Consider the following 20,354-nt stretch of genomic DNA (forward strand, 5'->3'; position numbering starts at 1 on the left):
TAAGCTAATACGTCTTGCGCAGTCAAGGTGACAGCGGTACGTGAGTAATTCACGCCCGCTAGGGATGTTGACTGGGTTTCTGCGAGAAGGTCAAAAACGCGTGGATCGCTGCTCTAAACTATGCTCACTCACCTTCCTCTTTCAAAACATGTCGGAATAAGGATAAATGCACGAAAATAAATGCAAACTTTCGTCACAGACATGGTCGAGGATAGAGCACCCGAAGGTATTCCCTATGATTCGAGTGACAGTGTAATCTCCACAAAAGTCAACCCGAGTGAGTCTTGAAATTCTTAGCGAAGGGATGGTCAGCTTCTCCTCTTCCGATATCATGTCAGAGACTAGTGAGCACAATTCCTGAGTCGTCGGGTCGGCGACGCGACGCTTGCGTTTCGAGAGCCGCCCTTCTACCTATAGGTACTTGTGACTCCACATAGACATAGGTCAGATTTCAATTCAGAATGATTAGCTGGATCATCGGTCGGGGGCATCGGCCTGCATCTCGAACTCCGTCCGCATGACTCCGCCGTCAATCTTCAGGAGTCCTCTGAATTTTTTCGGTGGGTTCTGCTCCATTTCACGAAGACGCGTCTCGGTTCGCAATCTGTTCTCGATGTCTAAGGCCGCTCTGGAAATAATCAACGCGAACCGCGATTAAGCGCTAGCTAGAGAAGCAAACGATTGCAGAGAGCATGCGGAGGAGCGGCCATTATTCGAGGGAGCGAAGAAAAACATGCTAAGAAAAAGAGTTTTCCGCTCCTCACTGTCTCCTCGAGAACTCTTCGGAAAATGGCTTCTCGCAAGTGAAGACATCGAGCCATACTCACTGAGCCTGAAGTCGACGCATTTCACACTCGAGCAACGCAACTTTCTCGAGAAGCGCCGGAGTCTCGAGGGACGCTGACGCACTTTTCTCACATTGACTCCTGCAGCCATTGATACCGGAAGACGGGTTCGCGGACTTCCCGGATGCTTTCTCAACCAGGTGCGGCAGTTCTTCCTCATGAGGACTCTGAGCACGCGAATGGACCACTGTGGCGCTGCCATGGACGGCGTCGGCGGCTCGCGCTGCGTTTGCAGAAAAGTCCTTGACATGCCCACGCAGTTGCCGGATCTCATTTCTGAATTCTGTGGCAGACTTTCGCAACGAGCTCACTTCAGCGCGCAATCTGAGATTCTCCTCGTGGGCCAGCCCTACAATGGCGATCTCGCCTCGGAGTTGCGTGATCTCCTGATCTTTCTTTGCGACCGCGTCCTGTAGAGTTGAGAGGTCTCTGAGAAGTTTTGATATTTTCTTCTCGTAGGCCGCGAGCTTTTCGCTTCTGTCTCCCGGGATACTATTCTCGTTATTTCTACTCGGACGCTGCTTCGCCATCGATGATTCGGTTCCGTAGTTGGTGACGTTACCGTTTTCATCCTGAATGTTCCCTCGTAGAGGCTCGGTTGATGTGGCGGCGTTTTCGGTGGGTTTATCCGCGGCGAGAGCGTTGTCCCTTTCGAGCCGAGCCATTTTGAGTTCGTGCTCATACTTGTGCAGAAGCTTCTGCAGTGCTGTCAATTTTGATGTGTAATGATCCAGCTGACGGGCTAGCTCTCTTCTCTCTTCGATGGCCGTCGCAAGTTCGGCTTTAAAGTCATGATTCGTTGACGATTCTATGGCACGGCCACGGATTTCATCAATTTCACTCTGGAGGCGCGCATTCTGCTCCCGTAGAACTTGAATCTGAGCGTTCCCGCTGCCCACTCCGAAATTGCAGGATCCGCTGTTGACCAGCTGGGTGAGCCTCTGGATTTCGCTATCTCTGAGCTTGATTTTGTTGATAAGAAGACCGCTGTTCGTAACATTCCTATCCAGTTGAGACATCAGAGTTCGATTGGTGTTCTCCAGCTCATGGAGTTTTTTGTCGGCGTATCGAAGCAGATCCAAGGCCTCGCGATCTGTCTGGGAAACTCCTAGAGTTTGCAGAATGTTGCTCTTTGGGACCTCCACTGTTCTTGGCAGCATCTCCTCGAGATTTCGAATCTTTTCCTCGAGAGCTTCTTTCTCACCATCGAATTTTTTCGATAAAATTTTGAGTTCGGCGTCTTTCTCTTCGAGTTGAGTTTTGTATAGCATAGCGGCAAGTGATAGATCGTTATTACGACGGCTCAGCTGGCTCAGATCCTCCGAAACATTCCGGAATCTGCTGAGATCCTTCAATAGTGTCCGTACAATGTGAGAAACAGAACCATTCCGTGCGAGGCTGTATCCTAGCTTGGATAGCTCGTGACGAGTCGAGCTATCCAGCGAGTCCATGGTGACGGAAGCTTCTCGGTGCAGATTTCCGGAACACAAAACGATCACTTGAAAACCGGGTGCGAACTAAGGCGAAGAACCAAACAAAGACTTATGAAAACGTAAAATTCTAACTAAACATAACGGTGCGGCTCAACCAAAATTTGAATTCTGGGAGTGACGGGAGGCGCCATTTTGATTTTCTGGTCACCAGAAGGTCTTTAAGTGAGTATCCACGGCCCACAGCTCGGGATCGAGAGGCGCATCCGATTCTCGGAGTTTCAATGAGAATTGATTAAGCGTGGGAGGCGGCATGATTCTTCATATTTTTCAAGGCTGAAAAAACTCAAGAGCTGCCTCGATCATCTTCCGGGCCCTTCCGTTCCAAGAAGCCGTTGAATTCCGGGGAGCGTAAGGTCATTCTGAACCACGGGACCCGTCTTTCAGAAGACCTGGGAACGCCGCAACGTGCGTCAGTCAGTCCACGTACAATCACAGCGAGGAACGACAGCGTGCATTCAACTTTCGCTACTTGTTCCAAAGAGACTGCTGCTTCTGGTGCAATTCATCCTACGAGGAGGGTCGTGGAGCTCTGCGTCTCCATCCATGAGCAGCCACGTTCATTCCTCCGGACACTCAGTCTCGACGCTTCCTTATCGGAACGCTTTTCCGATACAAACAATGCGCTCATATCCGAGGAATACTAGTAACACAGCAAACACTATCGGGAATATCCGCCGTGCTCAGGCTACAACGCCCACACCGGAGGCGGAAGACCTCCGACTTCCATCGAGCCCAGAGTCGATAGGCTCGGAAATCTCCATCAAAAGATAGATCCTCGAGATGTCAGACTGTCGGTGAGCATCATGCGGGAAAATCCGAGGCGAGAATGAACTCGATTATTGGCATCAGGAGCTATGATTCATCGCGAGTCTGGAACTCGTCCGACTTGCCTTCATCAATAAAAACCTAGAAACGGATGGAGCAAGCACCTACCCACTCCAGCCATCCATCCGAGCGAATCGAAGCTGCTCCCTTGTGAAGGATACGATCGTATGCGGTAGCGAACGCATGCCCACGATATGCTTAAAAAGCTCCGGCATTTGCGCGGGAGACGGTACAATATATCAAGATGATGAAGCAGCAACAGTTTTCGTAATATCCACACGGACAGCACGAGGCTCGTCTTCCGCGAAGATGAAGCTTCTCCCGAGCGAGGAGATCCGCCGTTCGGTCACACGACAGTCGTATATTGCAGGGTCGTCGGTCGTTATTCCGCGGATTATCCTGACCGCAGTAAAGGCGTTGTTTGTACTGGAACATATCAGTCAGTGATTGTTAGCCATAGCGAGCACCAAGCCCCCCCAGCCGCGATACCGCGCGCTCTTGTGGACAGATGCGGGACGATTACACATGGACCGCATCTCATTTTCCCACGACAGTGACGAGAGTATTAAGCTTTCGGCCACATCCCCGATACCCAGGAAAATTCATCTGTCAGTGTGCCGAGAGCTCCTAATAACATATGAAGGTGATAATTGACATTTAGGGAGGACGGCAGCCCATCGGTATGTTCTGTAATTCTCGTTCTCCCTTCGGCCTGAACGCAACACGTTAGCCGCACATTGATCGAGTGGAGTTAGCGCATATTCATTAAGCGTATTCCCTCGTGCATGCTTCACAACGCCGCGAAAGGGCGTCTCTCAAGGAACCTCGGAGCCATGGCATACACCTGTCTTACCGAATATTTACACCACCTTCAAGGCAAGCGATCACTGACCCCGCTCGTTGCTTGCTCGGAGCAGCGAGACCTCTTTCGACCACATCATTTTGTCGGGATACTCCTCGAGGAAGATTGCGTCCTGACGCGGGAAAAAGTGGAGCCATCGCGGCTCGTTGAGGAAATCGGAGGTTTCTCTAGGCTCTGCTGCAATTGATATCCATCAAGCTCATGACGTAAGAGAAGAATATTCGTCCGCGGAAGGAGTCGATTTCTACGATCGAGCTTCTCGGAGCGAACAATCACGAGGAGAATACCTACCTCATTTTTACCGTGGAGTCGGGAAGCCCCCTCAGGTCCTTCGGAACAATGTATCAGAATCGACCCCAGTCGAACTGGCTCACGGGAGGATGTATCCCGACCGGAGAATCTTTTCCTCAAGGGATGCATTTTGCCAACTACGGAATTCTCTGTGATCCGATCCTGATCCCGCGTAAGGCTTCCTCGGCCGTGCAGAGGAATTTTCATTTGATGATCATAGCTCGCTCTATGGTTCTAAACCGGGAGTACTGGTCCCAGAGGACTCAGAATATCCGGAGAAGCCGATGGCGAACGAACACGAATCGTTTCGGATTTGACGGCAAGCCGGTCAAATTTCTGGAGGCCTCGATCTTTCGCAAGAGGGAAGTCACTTATGTTTTAGAAATGTTGGAATCTGATGAGAGTGATGCACCCGCCCAAAGACAGAAGATATCTCTGCGTTCCAGGAACGCGAGGATTCTGCCCCTGTGCTGTGCTTCGATTCATATTGAACTCGACGATGTTCAGCTCCCGAGCAGCGTCCGTGGTATGCAAATTGCCAGGTCCACGCCCTTTCTGGAAATTAGACTCTCTGGAATGCTCGGTTGGATATCAGAATCTTCCGCCTAGCATATCAGCCATCGCAGCCCGGAGCCTAGCTATCGAAACGGATTTCGCCTTGCAAGGGGAGAGTATTCGTTGGAACCTACAATGCTCTGGTGATATTCGCGACCATGGGTCATGCGCGCCGTAGGCGATTGATACGAGCTTTCTTCGAGAAGAAACACTTTCGACTACGGCAGGACTCTCAATCGATCGTAGACAAGAATGAGCAGTCCTCGCCTGGAAGTTGCAGAGGCATGCTATTGACGCCCGGAGTAGCAGCGCTCGATCTCGTTCCTGGAGCTATTCATCCCCTACAGCTTTCTTCGCATCGTGTTCGCTCCCTGGATCCCATAGGCCCATGTTGTGGAATCAATGTTCTCTGGGAACCTGCGAATAACTCCGAGCGGCCAGTGCATACCCATCGAGCCTGCTCACGTCTCTCCTTCCGAAGTATCGAGGCGGGCTTTCCTCGCGAAATGCGGAGCTGCCTCCGGGGTCATGTCGAATGTCGTCAGCAGAGCGATGGGGCGCGAGCGCTGATTCCATGGAATCGTATCCTTGGGAATTATACGATCCTGGGGCGACAATTCCATGGGATCATATGCTAGAGAATCGGGTCCTGGAATGAATTGCCTGGAAAACTTATCGTTTTTGGTCCTATATTCCCGCTGCAGCGCATCAAGACGAAAATTCGACGCTTCGACTTTGCTCCCAAGGTCACGCCGTCATAATTAATTCTACGCAAAATGTCACGAACCGCGTGACTAATTTGAGGGCGAAACGCTAGAGACTCCGGCCCCCTCCGAGGTTCATTTAAGTCTTGTTCTGGAGACACTGCACGCGTTCGCTCTCTAATTTAAGTCGGTACGACGCAGATTCAGAGAGTCGCGGTTGATGCAATCTGGACACGAAACATCGCCCTCGGGACAGCCACTAGATCTGATGTCCCGCAACAAAAATTGGACGGCGCATATTCGTATCCCGGCCGTACGACTGCGGCGAAGCAACTTGCACCCGGGCAGGAAACGGAACATTTTTCAATTACAGTTTAACGAGACGCAAAGGATCGCGCGAAGTGCGAGTCGCTCCTAAATACAATTCCACGGCCCCGCCTACATCTTAGATAGCGTCGGAGCGATCGTTTCCAGTATACCCAGGAACTCGATCTGGGCAAGTACTTGGTATGAGACAGCTTTCCCTTCATCGAGATGGAGAATCAGATAGACACCGAATCAAGGCCTCTCTGGTATAGATCTTCTTCACGTTTCTCCATGCTGCGGTGTATGATACCAATTATTTTTATCAGGTTTCGCTGGAGGAGCGTGAGACCGAGTAGTCGCGTGGAATAGACAGCTCGTTGGAGCTTCTTCGATTATTCTCCTTCAGTGTAGCCGTGGGGCAGTCGATTTTTTGTCTATCTCCCCAGGGAGCTGCGTAAGCCCGCTGGCAGAAAATGAGGTTCCGGCGAGAATTGAACGAGGTTTTGAAGTTCAACTCCTATCCGAGCATGCTCGCTCGACGCTTCCCATCACAAGAAGCAGAGCATTTCTCCGTTGAAAGGGAGGAGCGGATAATTCCCTCGTGATTTTCCCTTGTCCTGATCGGATGGGAGCACTGAGAAGCATTCATGGCCGACATGCGTGCCACGGACTAGGGGAGTTTGACAGCGTGGTGAAAGGAAAAGCTACGTAAGATCAATAATTATTTCGCTCTCAAATTTCCAGGACGTTGCTCGAACATCGAGCCTTTCGCTCGGTGTCGAGACGGAATTTCACGATTCTACGACATCTGATGCAGTACATGTACCGTGCCGCGGGGAGGCAGTAGGAACGAGTTACTGTGAGGGCTCCTCAGCCTAACGTCGCCCCATGAATCCAGTTTCGCCCGACCCCCTCGATAAAGAGATGTCATCATCGTGCTTAAAGTTCACAGATCACTGAAGAATGGCTAACAGTCTGTGACGCGACTTTGGCCCTACGAGACTTTCTCATGGGACAGATCAAGTTTCTCAGCCTCATCAATGAATGGAGGTTTTTTTTTTGTCAAATCGTATTCAATAAATGCTCTTTATGTCTCGGAGATCCGGAAAACAATTTCGCTCATGTTTCGAAAACGGCAAGAATCCTGAACTCGTGGTGATTGGTGGACGAGGCGCTTGCGAAGGAAACGGTTCGTCAAGGTTGAACGAGAGGGCCCGACATTCGGTGGCGGACCTTTCGAAAGGGCTTCTCAGGATAGCATCAGCTCTGAAGATCCCTCACGGAGTCCAGAGCCACGCAACTACTGCCTCCGTCCAAGCTAGTTGCGAACGATGCACTCAATCCACGCGAGTATCTCCTTCGAGGGTAGAACCACCACACGAGTAGAGATTGGACAACGCAAACGCTCACGAGAAGAATGCATGCGACAAGGAGTAAGGCATTATACGACGTTGACGTCGTCGTCACCCACAGCGCGTCAGAATCCTCTCGGCTCTCTATCTGGGGACTCGGAGTTCCGAGAGGGCTCACCGGTTCTGAAATGGAAGCGGTGACCTCAGAACTAATGAGGAAGGCTCCCGTACCTACCGCAAAGCTCCACATCGAGGGATGTCCAGCTCCGGGTGAAGAGCCGCTTATACGAACTCACCTGCGGGCTTGACAGGCAAACATGAGCTCTTATCCTGACCCAGAACGTAGTCCGACGTGCAACTACACCGCGCGGAGTCGGCCACGTCACGGAAACAGATTTGGTCACATTTCTGCAGTGAAGAGTAGTTTTGCCTCCTTAAGGTCAGATCTAAGGAATCCGGGACCATTTCCAACCCTCGAGGCTCTATCTCCGCTCACCTTACTGCATCTCCACGAAATATCGTCCTGCTGTCGATAGTGATGATTCACGTAGATAGCGCGCACCCCCTGTCCCATGAAGAAAGTGATGGGAGCTTTGAGACCGTCCTTTGTCCGTGAATGGATTCCGTCGATCCCTTCCATCGTGTAATAGATGAAATCCTCAAAAACATCCATAAAAGCAACGTTTCCCGGAAGACTGTCGGTCACCCACAAGCTCTGTTTGCCGTCAACGGCAAAGCTGAATATATTCTTGTTCACAGCGTAGAACACGAAGATATCATTGAGGTCGATATTGTCGATCGCGAGAACTTCGCTCGTGACATCCTCGGTATCGACGTGGTCGTAAAATCGAAATAGATCTGAGAATTTTCGTCCGTCCAGCCGGGCTCGGACAACAACGCCGATCGACGAGTAGAATAGCCACGCTTTCCCGGGATCGATCGCGAGAGAAGTCATGGAGCCATCGTGTTCGATGAGTGTTCCCAACAATGTAAATTTATCGTCTTTGCTCGACCATAGGTCCAATGAAGACTCATCAAGCACGTATACGTGGTCGTTCACGTAGTCCACCGCAAGACTGATCGCGTAGGAAGGAAGGCTTAGCACGGTGCTGGCGGGAGGTGTGGTGCTGAAATTATACACGGTGAGCTGTTTGCCAGCGAAGTATGCGAGGTTCTTCCGAGATTCGTAGAAAATCGAGTTGACTACACCCTCCACCGTGACCATCTTCTTCAGTTGAGATTCCTCGCGCAGCGGGTATTCGTATGCTTGACCTTCGTACTCGAAAATCATCTGCGGCGCATCTCCCATCACCCGACACGTATGGCTATCGTATTCCATGTGGTATCCGGTCGGACATATTTTCTCCACGGCTTTGCATTTATTACCGGACTCCAGGACGAATCCCCTCGGACAGTCGCAAACAGGACCCTCCTGATTATAAGTACAGGAATGGCTACAGTTGAGCGCTGAGCACACACTGACTTTGATACAAGCTCCGGTGGCGTCATCGTACGCAGATCCCTCACCGCATCCGCACGAGTAGGTTCCAGGGTGATTGTGACAGGTGTGTTCGCAGAGCGGCGGAACTGCTTTGCATTCATCGATGTCCACGCATTGATTGTTGCTGCTGGTGAAACCGTGCTTACAGCAATAGAACTCAGTCGATTTTTCGGAAGGCGTGAGCCTCGCGTGGAGCACGCACGTTCCTTCTGCGAAGCACTTGCTCGGCGTTCGAACCTGATGCAGGCAGCGAGCTCGGGCTTCGCGGCATTGCACCTGATCGTATGCAGCGAACACGACGAGAACTAAGAGCGTTCGACGCATCGTTTGTCGATGAGCGACTCCCAGCTCCTGACCGATCATATTACCATGGAGGCGAGTTCCAGAAACACGTCGTTCGGCTGACCTTTCGCAGGGAAAGGAAGCCAGAGAGAACGAGGCTCTGACACAGAGAAAGTGATATCGTGACCGGAACAAAAAAGAAAGAAGAAAACGGAGCATTTCACCCTCATTTCTCTAGAGCAGCTTGCGAGAGAACAGTGGAGTTGCTTCCGCCTGATGACAGATCGGTTTCGGCCTTCAGGAGCCGTCTAGGGGGAGGGGTATCCTTCGAGGCGCATCGACGATTCTTGGAACTCTAACCAAGCCTGATCTAGGGAATCGTTTGGGAGACACCATCTCACAGGTATGGTTTGTCCATCGTCGTCCGCGTAAGCGTCCCATTCCGTTCGGATTTCTAAGAGCTGGTCGACGCTTTGGAAACTATAGACTCGCTTGCCGCCGAGGATCGCATCGAGCTCATAGGTTGGGAGCGATAAGTTTGACTTATAGTAGTAATTTTCGAGTGCACCCCTCATGGCAAGTAGTCGCTCTTTCAAACGTCCGACGTGAGCATGAAAAAGATCCGACGCATCTCGCTCACTGGAATCTGTGTTCGATTCGGCGAGGGCTCGCAATGTTTCCAAACGCTCCAAGTGTTCTAGCCTCAAAGAAATTTTGTGGAGCAGCTTTCGCCGTGATCTTTCGACTATACGGAGTTGCTGAACGGGATTCTCGGCCGCTTTCGATTTCTGATCGGCTACGGCAGACTGATGCTCATCTTTCCTCGCCTCATCGACACAGCCATCGACGGCGTCGACGTCCCTTCGCGCTTTTTTCGCAAGTCGTCTCAGATGTCGCTTCCAATTCCTGAACCAGCCTCGATCACGGGCCCTCCTTTCTTCCCTCGGTGGTTCCATCGGAGGCTCTCTTGTCGAGCCTCTTCCTATCGCCTGGAATATACGAAACACTTGGTGGGCTAAAGCGTTGACCACCGAAACTTGCGCAAGGCTTTCGGAGTTCTACCGCTCCCCACTATCGAGGAGGGAGACGCTTTTGAGAAATCGACCAGCCCGGCCAGCTGGCTCCCCTGAGGAACGGGGAAATGTACGGTGGAAAGATAAAGCAAGCGTTTTTGAATACGGAAGAAGGGGAAGAGGCGATACATCTTTCAGAAGCTAGTATATATCGAGACGCCAGGCATTTATCCATCTTCCTCAAAAGCAAAGAGCGCGGAATTCGTGAAAATATTTTATTTTATTGATCATCGGAACCATCATTCTAAAACTACACAAGAGCTCTTAACATATCTCGTTCTGAACGACGACCCGAAAGTGTGCGCCCCATATCAGAGTGATCATGAGCGCTCAAATCTATTGAGGCACCACTCCATCGGACCTTTGCCGACCCGACGCACTCTTCACCGTCATAGAGGGCGATATACTGGCCTGGAGCCACGGCTCGCTTGAAGTGTCCCAACCTCATACTCAAACCCTTCTCGGTATTCTCAACTATTTTGCAGCTGGCAACAGGCTCTTTGTTTTGACTCTTAAATGTCAAGTTTCCGGTCCAGCCCTCGAAGGACGGATTGATCCAGTGAGGCGTGAACGTTCTCACGGAATCAGCGAAAAGACTGGGATGATCGTGACCAGCGCATACGAAGATGTCGTTGCCTTCCGATGTTCTCGAGATGAAGTAGCGAGCCGGACTATTCCTCAGGAGGGCTCTCTGACCCAAGGTCCACATGTGCTTGCCTTTGTGCTCACCAACGACTCGGCCGGTATCCATGTCAATGAAGTTCCCCGGTCGCGCCTCAGCGTATTGATCAATGAATCCTTTGAAATCCCTCTTTCCTATGAAACATATTCCCATGGACTCCTTCCTAGCTGCCAGCTCCGGTAGGCCCATATCTACGGCCATTCGTTTCACTTGCGGCTTCGAGAACTCACCGATCGGGAATTCTGCGAATTGCAGTGCGCTACGGTGAATCCCAGCGAGAAAGAACGTCTGGTCCTTTACGAGGTCTTTACCCCTGAGCAAATGGGTGGTTTTGTCATATTCGCATGTTCGAGTTCGCGCGTAATGCCCTGTCGCGAGTTTCTCGGCTCCGAGAGCATTCTGGCAGAAATCGAGCAAACGACCGAACTTTATGTGCCTATTGCAAAGAACGTCCGGGTTCGGAGTCAGACCGCTCGTATACTCCTGCAGCATCGGTTCGAAGACGTTGAGCCAATATGCTTTGGATAGATCCACTGTCGTGATTTCCACATCGAAATGTTCGGCGACAGCTTGAGCGCTGCTGAGGTCCTCGGAGAGCGGGCATTGAATATCGCCGCCTTCGTTCCAGTTCCTCATGAATACGGCTTTCACGAGTCGACGTGGGAATCGCTTCAGTAATAGATGAAGACTAACCGCGGAATCCACTCCGCCCGACAACGCGCAGGCGATCATCTGCCGAAGAGTAGGAAACGAGCAAATGAGTCGGACATATAGCAAGAGATATATCGCTCTTGTCGTCGCCGCCGCTGCCTTCTGTATCTTCCGACCGCCCAAGTTATTCTCGACATGCAGTGAGCTTCAAGTTCTTTCACATTCTTTTCCGAGCTACCAGTTGTTAGTCTGAGGAGCTCAGCATCGACCCCCTCTAACTCGGACCTCGGAATCTTCACCCAAGAATCGATTCCTTTCACGGTTCGATCACTGTATTCGTTTCCCGCAGTAAGAAGTCAGCAGGCCTAGGATCGATTCCTGCTCACCAGGGAATTAGGGAAGCGGAATGGAATATTGGGCGAATCGTACCGCGAGTGCGAACAAGCATCCCGATAAGGGTCGAGAAGCTCACCGATAGATTCGATCAAACCGAGGCATCTCGAAACCGACCCCTGCTGTCGCTTCACAAAGGAAACTTGCGATAGTGTGTTCCTTTCCTCCTTCCTAGCTTTTCAATTTTCGTCGTGGCCTCGTCCTCCTGCATGGTCATCGAGTGGAAACGTAATCTCATCTCATTAGATTCGGGATTGCCTAGTTTCCCTTCCGCGTCCCAGCAGCCACCTAAAAACGATATCCCCCGACTGTGCATCTTCTGATAGAGTGATCAGCGGATGATCGCAGCCCGTACTTCGACATATCGTCGTCAGGTTCGGGAGTCCCTTGATCAGACCGGGAGCTTTCACCACCTCCGTGAACTGTTCCCCTAAACCTAACTTAACGATACAGATACTCAACTATTAACGCCGAGTACGGACGAAAGATCGCCACGAGCCTGACGGCTCGATCCGATACTATGAAATGACTCGTATTCGACGGGAGTGTGCAATGAGAGGGTTTACACCCAGAAGTTCCCGTGCTGGGCTGCTCACGAGCCCGCGACTTCACTGCATGAACAGAATTGACAGGGCTCCACAACGATCCGACTCATTACCTTTCTTGAGAGCTCCGTCGCCGAGAAGTCAGAAAAATCACCAGGAGCTCTTCATCGTGCTCACAGAGATTCGCTGGCACGAATTTTCTAATCCGCTCTACTGGTAGGAGAGCCGTGCATGTTCGATTAGAGTTAGGCTCTAAGCTGCCCGCCATCACTGGCGTTCGATGGGATGCCAACACTCCCATTTACGAAGTCGACTCGGTCTCTCCAGCCTTCCTCCAACGTAGCCAGGTATGGGCTTCTTGTCCAGAGGGATCCTATCGACTTCGATAAGCCGCGTATCCCCATGCTTCACGCGCAAACGCCGACACGTCCTCGCAGCATCCCCGTGTTGAGACTCGTATGCCGCCAGATCAGCGGGCACTTCTCGCCTCATACAAACCCACTCTCCTGAATCGGAGCACGGCTAGAAGCTGGACCGCGCGGAATTGCGGCAAGTAGGCACTTCCGAGCCAGTGGTGAAGTTCCGGATTTGAAGAGGACCTGACTACTCCCGCCCTCATAACGTGAGTTGTTCTCTCGCTACCCCCCGCATGCATTGCAGGCCGATACTCGGCGGCTGCCGGTAACCATGGTTGCAAGGGAATTTCGACATTCAGGGATTTTTCTCTGTGGATTATCCCTCGAGCTCCCGCTCTCGGCCAGAAGTCGAAAAGGGAAGTCAAACTCGGCCCTCTACGGGAGTCGACCAGGGATCCGGGACCCTCGCAGCGTAACGCCGAATCCTATGCTCAACTCCGACATTTCGTACAGAGCTCTCTCTGGGATAGTCGGAAGCTCAGTGAAACTACTGCTGTGTTTACAGTTTGCCAGGGACGCTGTTTATTTATTTTTGTGCTGCCGCAGTTTCGGAGGATTCTCAGCGACATGGTATTCCCCCAACCGGAACAGAGTGCGCATCAGAATCTGGTGCATAATCCATCCGGTCGACAACAATGCTCTCCCTCTGACACCTCCCGTTGGAGCTTCTGTCGTCTCCGGAAATCTGTCGGATACGGAGTGTTAGCTCTGGAACTCGTCAGTCGTGTAATTCCCTCGATATTGTTCAGAGGGCTAGGAACGTTCAGTTCTGCGCAGGACCCCGCTGTTGCGGTCGGCGAAATCTCGAGGAAGAGCATCCTCTATAGGCTTCCGCCATTTTGACTTCCCGAGTATTTCCCTCTTCCTTCAACTCTCCTCCGCCTCGAGGCTCCCACGCAGAGTCGCTCCGCAACTCCTCCGGAAACGAGTTCTCACCCTCCCATCTACGAACAAATCAAGTTCAGTGATTCGCTATTCCGATTTCTCCGGTCTAGAAACACGAGATATACAGATCCTAGCGATATATCCCCTCTTAATCGCGAGCGGCCTCACCAGATTCGCGGCGGCGAATCATCACACTGTCGAAACGAGATACCGATGGAATGGAAACCGCAGCCATGTCGAGACCGTGTTGAGCGATCATGTCAACTCGGAGGCTCTTAATTAGGCAATTCTCGCCAGATATTCAAGGGAGCGTACCGTGTGGACTTCCAGAATCGACAGAATTTCGACTTGCAGACTTCCGGATAGGGACGAGGTTGCCAGCTGTGGGCTATCGGGAAGTCATTAGGAGCAGGTCGGTACGAGACCGATCATCCATTCGTTAATGTTGTTCGGAATTACGGTCTGATTCTCATTCGGAGATGAGGCTTGGTCTCGATTCTACCGTGTGAAACCATCTCCGTCAGAATCGACCTGAGCAGGAGACATCGATTCCGGAACATCGCGAAGCTCAAGGCCTGTCCCTCATCGGGGACGCGGAAGCTTTGTCCCGGTCGAGTTATTGCGTATTGTTCTTCCGAGTTGACAATTCTATGCAAGTGTTCGATTTCTGATCTTGACAGAGAATCGACTGGCCGTATCTTTCCAACGACGAATTTATCTCCCTGTTGTTTCCCCCCCCCCCCCAGGCGGGACCGTAGGATTCGGTGGTCGCACTGGATCTGATGGAGAGTTCACGAGAACGATAACCGTGGATTAGGCATGCTCAGAACAAATACATTGTCTTCTGATGATTTCAATTGGCGGCGCAGCTCGGCGGAAATTGCGATTGACGCGGTCGGAACAGAACGGTTGTGTAACAACCTTTTTGAAGGCCGGACACACACCCATTCACTGCATGTGCTGCGGAGCAAGGGGTGCTCCGTAAAAATTCTGAAAACAATTGGTTCAAGCTGCATCGCTTCCCTTAGTTTGCAATCGTCGATTAAATAGGCGGTTCGCTTATTCGAGTCAAACAGCGCACCGTGTTGGAAGGAAACTCCAGCATAGAGTAACAAACGAAGCAGGCTCCCCATTAGCGTAGCCCACCGAGCGGACAGCCCTCCTGACTGTGGGTCGAGAGGCAGGCTCGACGGCGAGCCCTATCTCGGGGCCGAAAGTGAACCAGGAAGCTATATGATGGTAACGCGCGACTCTCGCTCGCCATAACGGACAGGGGCGTTCACGAGGGAGAGGTAGCCTGTCGAAGATCATGCGATCCGCCCGAGCTTCTACTCGGCGAGCGGCCCATGGGCGCACCGTCAGAGTAAGCTTCTACTCCTCTCCTAGAAGGCAGACCCGACAATTCGCAAGCAACAATTATTTATTCACCTCATGGGATCTGATAGAATCTCTTCTGACACGATCAGGAATGCTCATCCCATCGTGATCGATTCACGAGTTACCGCGTGGTGCCACATGGGTGCTGAGGCACCATCAGGGTACCACCCATCGGGGCCAAAATAATGGAGTGCCATATCGGCGCAAAAGCGAGGATCGATTAGTCGAGCTCGACTGACGAGCGAACAAGGGGGCCGTTGCGTGGTCTTCCCCGGACTATTGATTCCTCGAAATTCCGTGCGTCTCGTCGGCCCATTGTGCCTGACCAGGGTTAAAGGGCCCATTCAATGACCCAGAATCGCCTGCCATGTCAGGGAGAATGTACGATCCAGCACGCTCAATATTCGTGCCCGTCGAGCATCGAGCCTGAGCGCGTCAGGTACTAGTTCTCGACGTGTAATCGGCAGTCGTACCGTGATGCGTGCCGATACCCAGCGTGCCTATGACGATCTGCTCTACCATGGGCACGGTCTGCCTTGTCTCCGATCAAGTTCTAGCGCGTCGTATCGTGAATTTCCGCCACCATTGATGCGGACTCGAGAGAAGTATCTCATCGTGTGAGTTCCGAGCTAGGTTTCCAGCGGGAGTCATCTGAAGGAACGGTTCGCTCGGAGTCCGCTGGTCGAATCGCCCTCGGTTGAGGGAGAGCGAATTCTTCGATTCCGGGAGAGCGTTGACCTTTCTCTGGTACCGGTTCTGGGTGGCGTTGTGACTCCTCTGGGTGACAAGCCCACGATTCATTCCCGAGATTCGGTGGCATTAACGTGAAGGAGAAAGAAAATATCCCAGATATGTGTTCAGAGACTCCAGGCGAAACTCTGCGCCGCCGTTCGATTTACGTTGGAGTCAGCATCCTCGACGAGCTCTGATCACGTTTCTTGTTGATGATCAGTATTCAGGGACGGTCGGTATCTGAGTCGATCCGAGCTCGATGTCTCATTTTCGCGAAAAGCAGGATCTCCTCAGCCGTGAGGTCTGCTCCAACCCCTGTCTTCAGAGCCGTGTCGGCTCAACCGACAGCCAAAATGAAGAAATATGCCTCCGGGCTCTGTTTATGTTTAAGAATGGATAAATACGTAAGTATCGGAAGGAGAAAAACACGTCAACAGACCAGCCAGAGATGCCGCGATAATACAGCTGAGGGCGCGGCAAGTCTTGGGAGGCACGCAGTCGAGCCTCCGCTGCATCCGTACACCTGTCACGTCAACGTACAGGCGTCATTCGCTCGAAATCTTCTCCGGGCGTCGACGATGGCTTCTCCAGACGTCAACACGTTATTTCCATCCTCCGATATCACACAGTATCACGGCTGTAACATATGCTAAGCAGCGATGCGTACTGACTCGATGAAATTCACCCTCCTCGGACAGCCGAAAGTGCTGCGTGTTTCGCGTCGCGCTGTTTCCCACCGTCGTGACTTCATCAAAAGACATCAGAGGACTCATGGAGTGGTTCGTTCAGAGACTCCCCGGAGATCATCTACTTCATCTGCATTTCAGAATATGATTTTCCCGGAGTGTGTACAATTTTATAATATCGCCGCATGCCCTCTGGGGGCTGTGTGTATTTGAACAATCCCTGAGGAATTCTGGTCCTCATAAGCAGATCCAGTACATTGCTCACGCGGAGCACAAAGTGTCACAGTGAAATCTGCAACTCGTTTTCTGAAAGTCGCATTCGAAATCCGATCTGCTTGGACGATCCGAACGTAAACGGATCCAATTTCGTCCCGGAATAAGCGGTATTCGGAGTGAAGTCAGAAGCGACCGTAAATGACGTTGCTGATCCCCAGTTCCGAGAGATAACATGGAAACACCAGACAGCGACAGCAAATTCGTCAGTGTCAACTGAGATCCGATCCTATGACCGTGGTAGACAAACAAGGCAATAGCGTCGTCGTTTCGAAGAGGTCGAAAGTGTGAGGGCGTATGTGCGAACAGTCAGTTCGCTCTGAACGTATCACACGGGAGTGAAGCTCTTGAGCGGCGCCGTAGAAGGAGTCTGTCGCAACAGCAGCCTGTGAAAGCTATTCGGGCGTTTCTCGCGAAGTCGTTTCCAGGAGATGAGCATCCATATTAAGTCGCCGGTCCCTGACGAAGATACCTTGATTGTTGACTGGCCTAGCAGTAATAAAAACATCGTCCTGAGCTCACGTGCAACGCGAGCTTCAACGACTTCAGCGTCAACAACGAGTCTGTGAGTGAGCGAGCGACCAACGAGCCAAAGATGAAAAGTTGGTGCGAATGACAGCTGCCGGCCGTTCGCTGAAACCGTCGCTGCTGGTGGTTACCGTGCTCTGGCTGTGCTCTTCTATTCTTGGCGTGAAGATTCAAAACAACCAGCAGTGAGTGAGTAAGCTCGAGCTTGTTCACTCACTGTAGCCTACCAGGCAACGGCCAGTGACCACGACGAAGGAAAAGCACCCACCAAAAACCCAGCCAGCCAGCTAGCCAGTCGGCAGCCACGCATCTAGCTTGCCAACCCTTGCCGCTCTCAACGAACTCCCTCAGGTTTCTTCCCGAAGCGGCGCACAAGAGTCGGGCGGAGAAGAGTTTGTTAGCTTTCCGTCGACTCAACTCTCTAACCATTACCGGTGGTTTTGGAAAGTAGCTGCACTATCTGAGGTGTTCCGATTGTTTGTGTGCTCTCAAAGTACAAGGAGCGGAGCTGAGCTCCGTACTCTCGTCTGTGCAATCGCTCCGTCGGTACTCAACTGTTAGACTGTTTATTCAGTGTTGGAGGGCCTGACTGACCGACCGAGCCACCGACTGACTGACTGTCTGTCTGATTGATCAATCATTCTGCCGACCAAACGATCGGCCGCTCGAGACACCGGAAGCACTAGAACTGTAATCTAGGAACGTCTTTGGGCCAGGAGCCTCACACGCAGAATGGTTCTGAAGAACACCAACAAGATGAACTCATCAGTTACGACGGTCCGGAAAACGACGACGACGTCGTCGACAAGCTCAACGGCGGCAGCGGCTAAAACTTCCGCTGGAAAGAGAGAGGTAACGGTGATTTAGTTTATTCCTTGCGGCTCCTGAAAACTCTAGACGAGAAAGTTTCTCGAGGTGTCCGTGGATTCAAGAGTCATCGCACGAGAGTAGCGTGTTATCTAGCTTATTGGGTTCTATACGCCCGTTTGCGGTTGCTCTTCAAAGCAATGGCTCGCCACGCGGGTGGGCTACGCTTCCTTTGTGTGGGGAATTTTATTTGAAGGAGTGCAGACTTCAGCTCTGTCTTCGCGGAAAGCTTCGCAACATACAGGAGCTGCGGGAACGTTCTGAGCCGGTGGCGACGAGGTGTTTTCACTGCTGCGTGACGGATTTCTCGTATTTCCCGTCAGCAGAAGATCCCATCTGAATCCTGCATGGAAAAACCGTGTTGTTTCGGCTTTGCGCAAGCGAGCCATCTCCCTCGGCAAATCCTCTGAAAGTTTCGGTGACCGAACTCTCTGAGGCGAAACTTTGCTTTAACTCTTGTGGGGTCTCAACTTGTCAAAATTTCCCACGCCCAGAACCTTGTGGGCGACCCTCGCGTCTGCTCGACGCAGGGTAGACTCTGATTCCGTTTTCGCCATTGTTGCGGCCGGACGATTCTCGGAAAGCCTGCCACCGAGATATTATCAAGACAATTACTCCGCGAGACTTCTGCGAAACCGAACCTCGAGCGTCATGTGACACCACCTGTTGGAATGACTCCTCGCTGAATTCCGGGAAGACGTAGCTCGAGTTACATCACGGCTCGACCGGGAAAGCTCGAGGAGCGAGGATTCGTTCCTGATCGGCCGGAGTACCGAACAGCCGGAACCTGGAGAGGACACGGTTCTTTGCATTCCAAGGCAACCTGGGCCAGTCTAATCGCGATGAGCGATGTGTGTAGAGAACATTTGGAGCCAAGAACGCTGTCGGATATCCTTCGGTCCGACGAAGCTTGCAATCCTGTTCTAATTCGGCGGCCCAATCGATCCTCCTCATCGAGGCCGTTCTCGTCGCGGCGAGGATCGACTCAGACCTATCGCTGGTGCAGCGTGGCTTCGAGTTCTCAGCCCTTGATTCATTAGGTTAATCGTGCCGAAGCCAATCTTCGATCAAAAAGGCTTCAACATTGAGAGGTCATTGGCTCGACCAAACTTACAAACCGGAAAAAGGCAAGCTCGTTTTGTCAAAACGGACATCCGATGGGAGCACATAGTCGGTGTTTCCCTTATCGAGTGTCTTCTGCTCGAGCCCACCACACCAGTTGAGCAAGGCGCAGTTGGCGCGGCTCCTAATCCGCGTCGAGATAGATCGAAAATCGGAGAAAAATGGCTGCGGGATTCTCGCCCGCTGCTGACGGCAGCTGTTTTGAGTCGAGCAGACTCCGCGAAGAAGACTTATTTTCTCCCGCTACAGAGAGCTCTCGTAGAACGGAAGACGCTCGTGCGGAGAGCAGAAGCAGTCGACAATTCTATTTTGACCGATCCGAAGTTGAAGTCGCTATAATTGTCAATCAGGATCTGATGAAGCGTACGGACGTCGACATTCGATCGAGAGAGGCTCGATGCGCAATAGCTCCAATCGCATCATGGCTGCGGGAGCTTCTGATCCCGGGCGCGTGCCGAATCAGCCGTCGCAGCAGCGTCCATTGAAGGAGAAATGATCTGCGGTGCTCGGGCCGTCCCTCCTGCCGCAACTCGAGAGAAATGCGGCGATTCTCCAAAGATCCGAAAGAACGGATCTCACTCTGTATGGGATTTCTGAGGTCGCTCACGTTCCGAGCGCAACCATGTCAGATTTTTTCGAGCATTTCGAGTTCCGACTTCGGACAATACGTCGAGACGCCCACGCGGTATGGGATCGAGGGACGGAGACAACGTGGAAATATGCGGCGTGGTTTCCCGAGCAGTTCGCGGTCGGAATTGACGGAACTGACGAACGCGCCAACCAGGAGCCCGAGCGATCTCTGAAGCTCCCTCTAGGGAATCGTGATAATTGATTACCACGCCGGATTCCGGCAATTCGCAATGACCTGCTAACTATTGAGGAATCTCGAGTCGCTGAGAAGCTCAATGGGCTCGGGACGGCCGCCGTGGAGCATACGATGGTTTCGCAGTGAAAGAGACGAAGCCATTCACAGGTTGGAGATCGAATGACAATCGCATACAAACCGGGGCCCGCTGATCCCGGCAGACGTGCCCGAGGAATTCGAGAGCATTTCTAAACAGCGAGGTCTTCAGAAGCCTCGCTGTCGTCTTCGGTGTTCGGAACAGCC

General features: G+C 52.1%; 3 protein-coding genes across 3 annotated transcripts; all 3 read right to left on the minus strand.

Moving 5' to 3' along the window:
* Positions 1 to 474: 474 nt before the first annotated feature.
* Positions 475 to 2,355, minus strand: LOC100900534 (centrosomal protein of 128 kDa). The gene is made up of 2 exons (XM_003740407.3): positions 828 to 2,355; positions 475 to 628 (listed from the first exon to the last, which is right to left on the minus strand). Exons 1-2 carry the CDS (start codon positions 2,294 to 2,296, stop codon positions 475 to 477), a joined length of 1,623 nt encoding a protein of 540 aa, XP_003740455.2. The 5' UTR covers positions 2,297 to 2,355.
* A 4,718-nt stretch (positions 2,356 to 7,073) lies between these two features.
* LOC100900674 (low-density lipoprotein receptor-related protein 2) lies at positions 7,074 to 9,097 on the minus strand. The gene is made up of 3 exons (XM_003740408.2): positions 7,730 to 9,097; positions 7,530 to 7,641; positions 7,074 to 7,416 (listed from the first exon to the last, which is right to left on the minus strand). Exons 1-3 carry the CDS (start codon positions 9,095 to 9,097, stop codon positions 7,142 to 7,144), a joined length of 1,755 nt encoding a protein of 584 aa, XP_003740456.2. The 3' UTR covers positions 7,074 to 7,141.
* A 1,242-nt stretch (positions 9,098 to 10,339) lies between these two features.
* LOC100900818 (mitochondrial tRNA-specific 2-thiouridylase 1) lies at positions 10,340 to 12,591 on the minus strand. The gene is made up of 2 exons (XM_018638363.1): positions 12,474 to 12,591; positions 10,340 to 11,503 (listed from the first exon to the last, which is right to left on the minus strand). Exon 2 carries the CDS (start codon positions 11,501 to 11,503, stop codon positions 10,340 to 10,342), a length of 1,164 nt encoding a protein of 387 aa, XP_018493879.1. The 5' UTR covers positions 12,474 to 12,591.
* Between the last annotated feature and the right edge of the window lie 7,763 nt (positions 12,592 to 20,354).

Source organism: Galendromus occidentalis, unplaced genomic scaffold, assembly GCF_000255335.2.
Source record: "Galendromus occidentalis unplaced genomic scaffold, Mocc_1.1 scf7180000076944, whole genome shotgun sequence".
In the NCBI taxonomy this organism is placed as follows: Eukaryota; Metazoa; Arthropoda; class Arachnida; order Mesostigmata; family Phytoseiidae; genus Galendromus; species Galendromus occidentalis.

Excerpts from the sequence above, each read along its gene's own strand:
- LOC100900534 (XM_003740407.3), bottom strand. The coding sequence starts at position 2,296 with ATGGACTCGCTGGATAGCTCGACTCGTCACGAGCTATCCAAGCTAGGA. Across the intron at positions 629-827 it reads ATGCGTCGACTTCAGGCTCA|AGCGGCCTTAGACATCGAGA; the intron begins GTGAGTATGGCT and ends GATTATTTCCAG.
- LOC100900674 (XM_003740408.2), bottom strand. The coding sequence starts at position 9,097 with ATGATCGGTCAGGAGCTGGGAGTCGCTCATCGACAAACGATGCGTCGA. Across the intron at positions 7,642-7,729 it reads TTTCGTGGAGATGCAGTAAG|AAATGTGACCAAATCTGTTT; the intron begins GTGAGCGGAGAT and ends TCTTCACTGCAG. Across the intron at positions 7,417-7,529 it reads TTTGCCTGTCAAGCCCGCAG|AACCGGTGAGCCCTCTCGGA; the intron begins GTGAGTTCGTAT and ends CTTCCATTTCAG.
- LOC100900818 (XM_018638363.1), bottom strand. The coding sequence starts at position 11,503 with ATGATCGCCTGCGCGTTGTCGGGCGGAGTGGATTCCGCGGTTAGTCTT.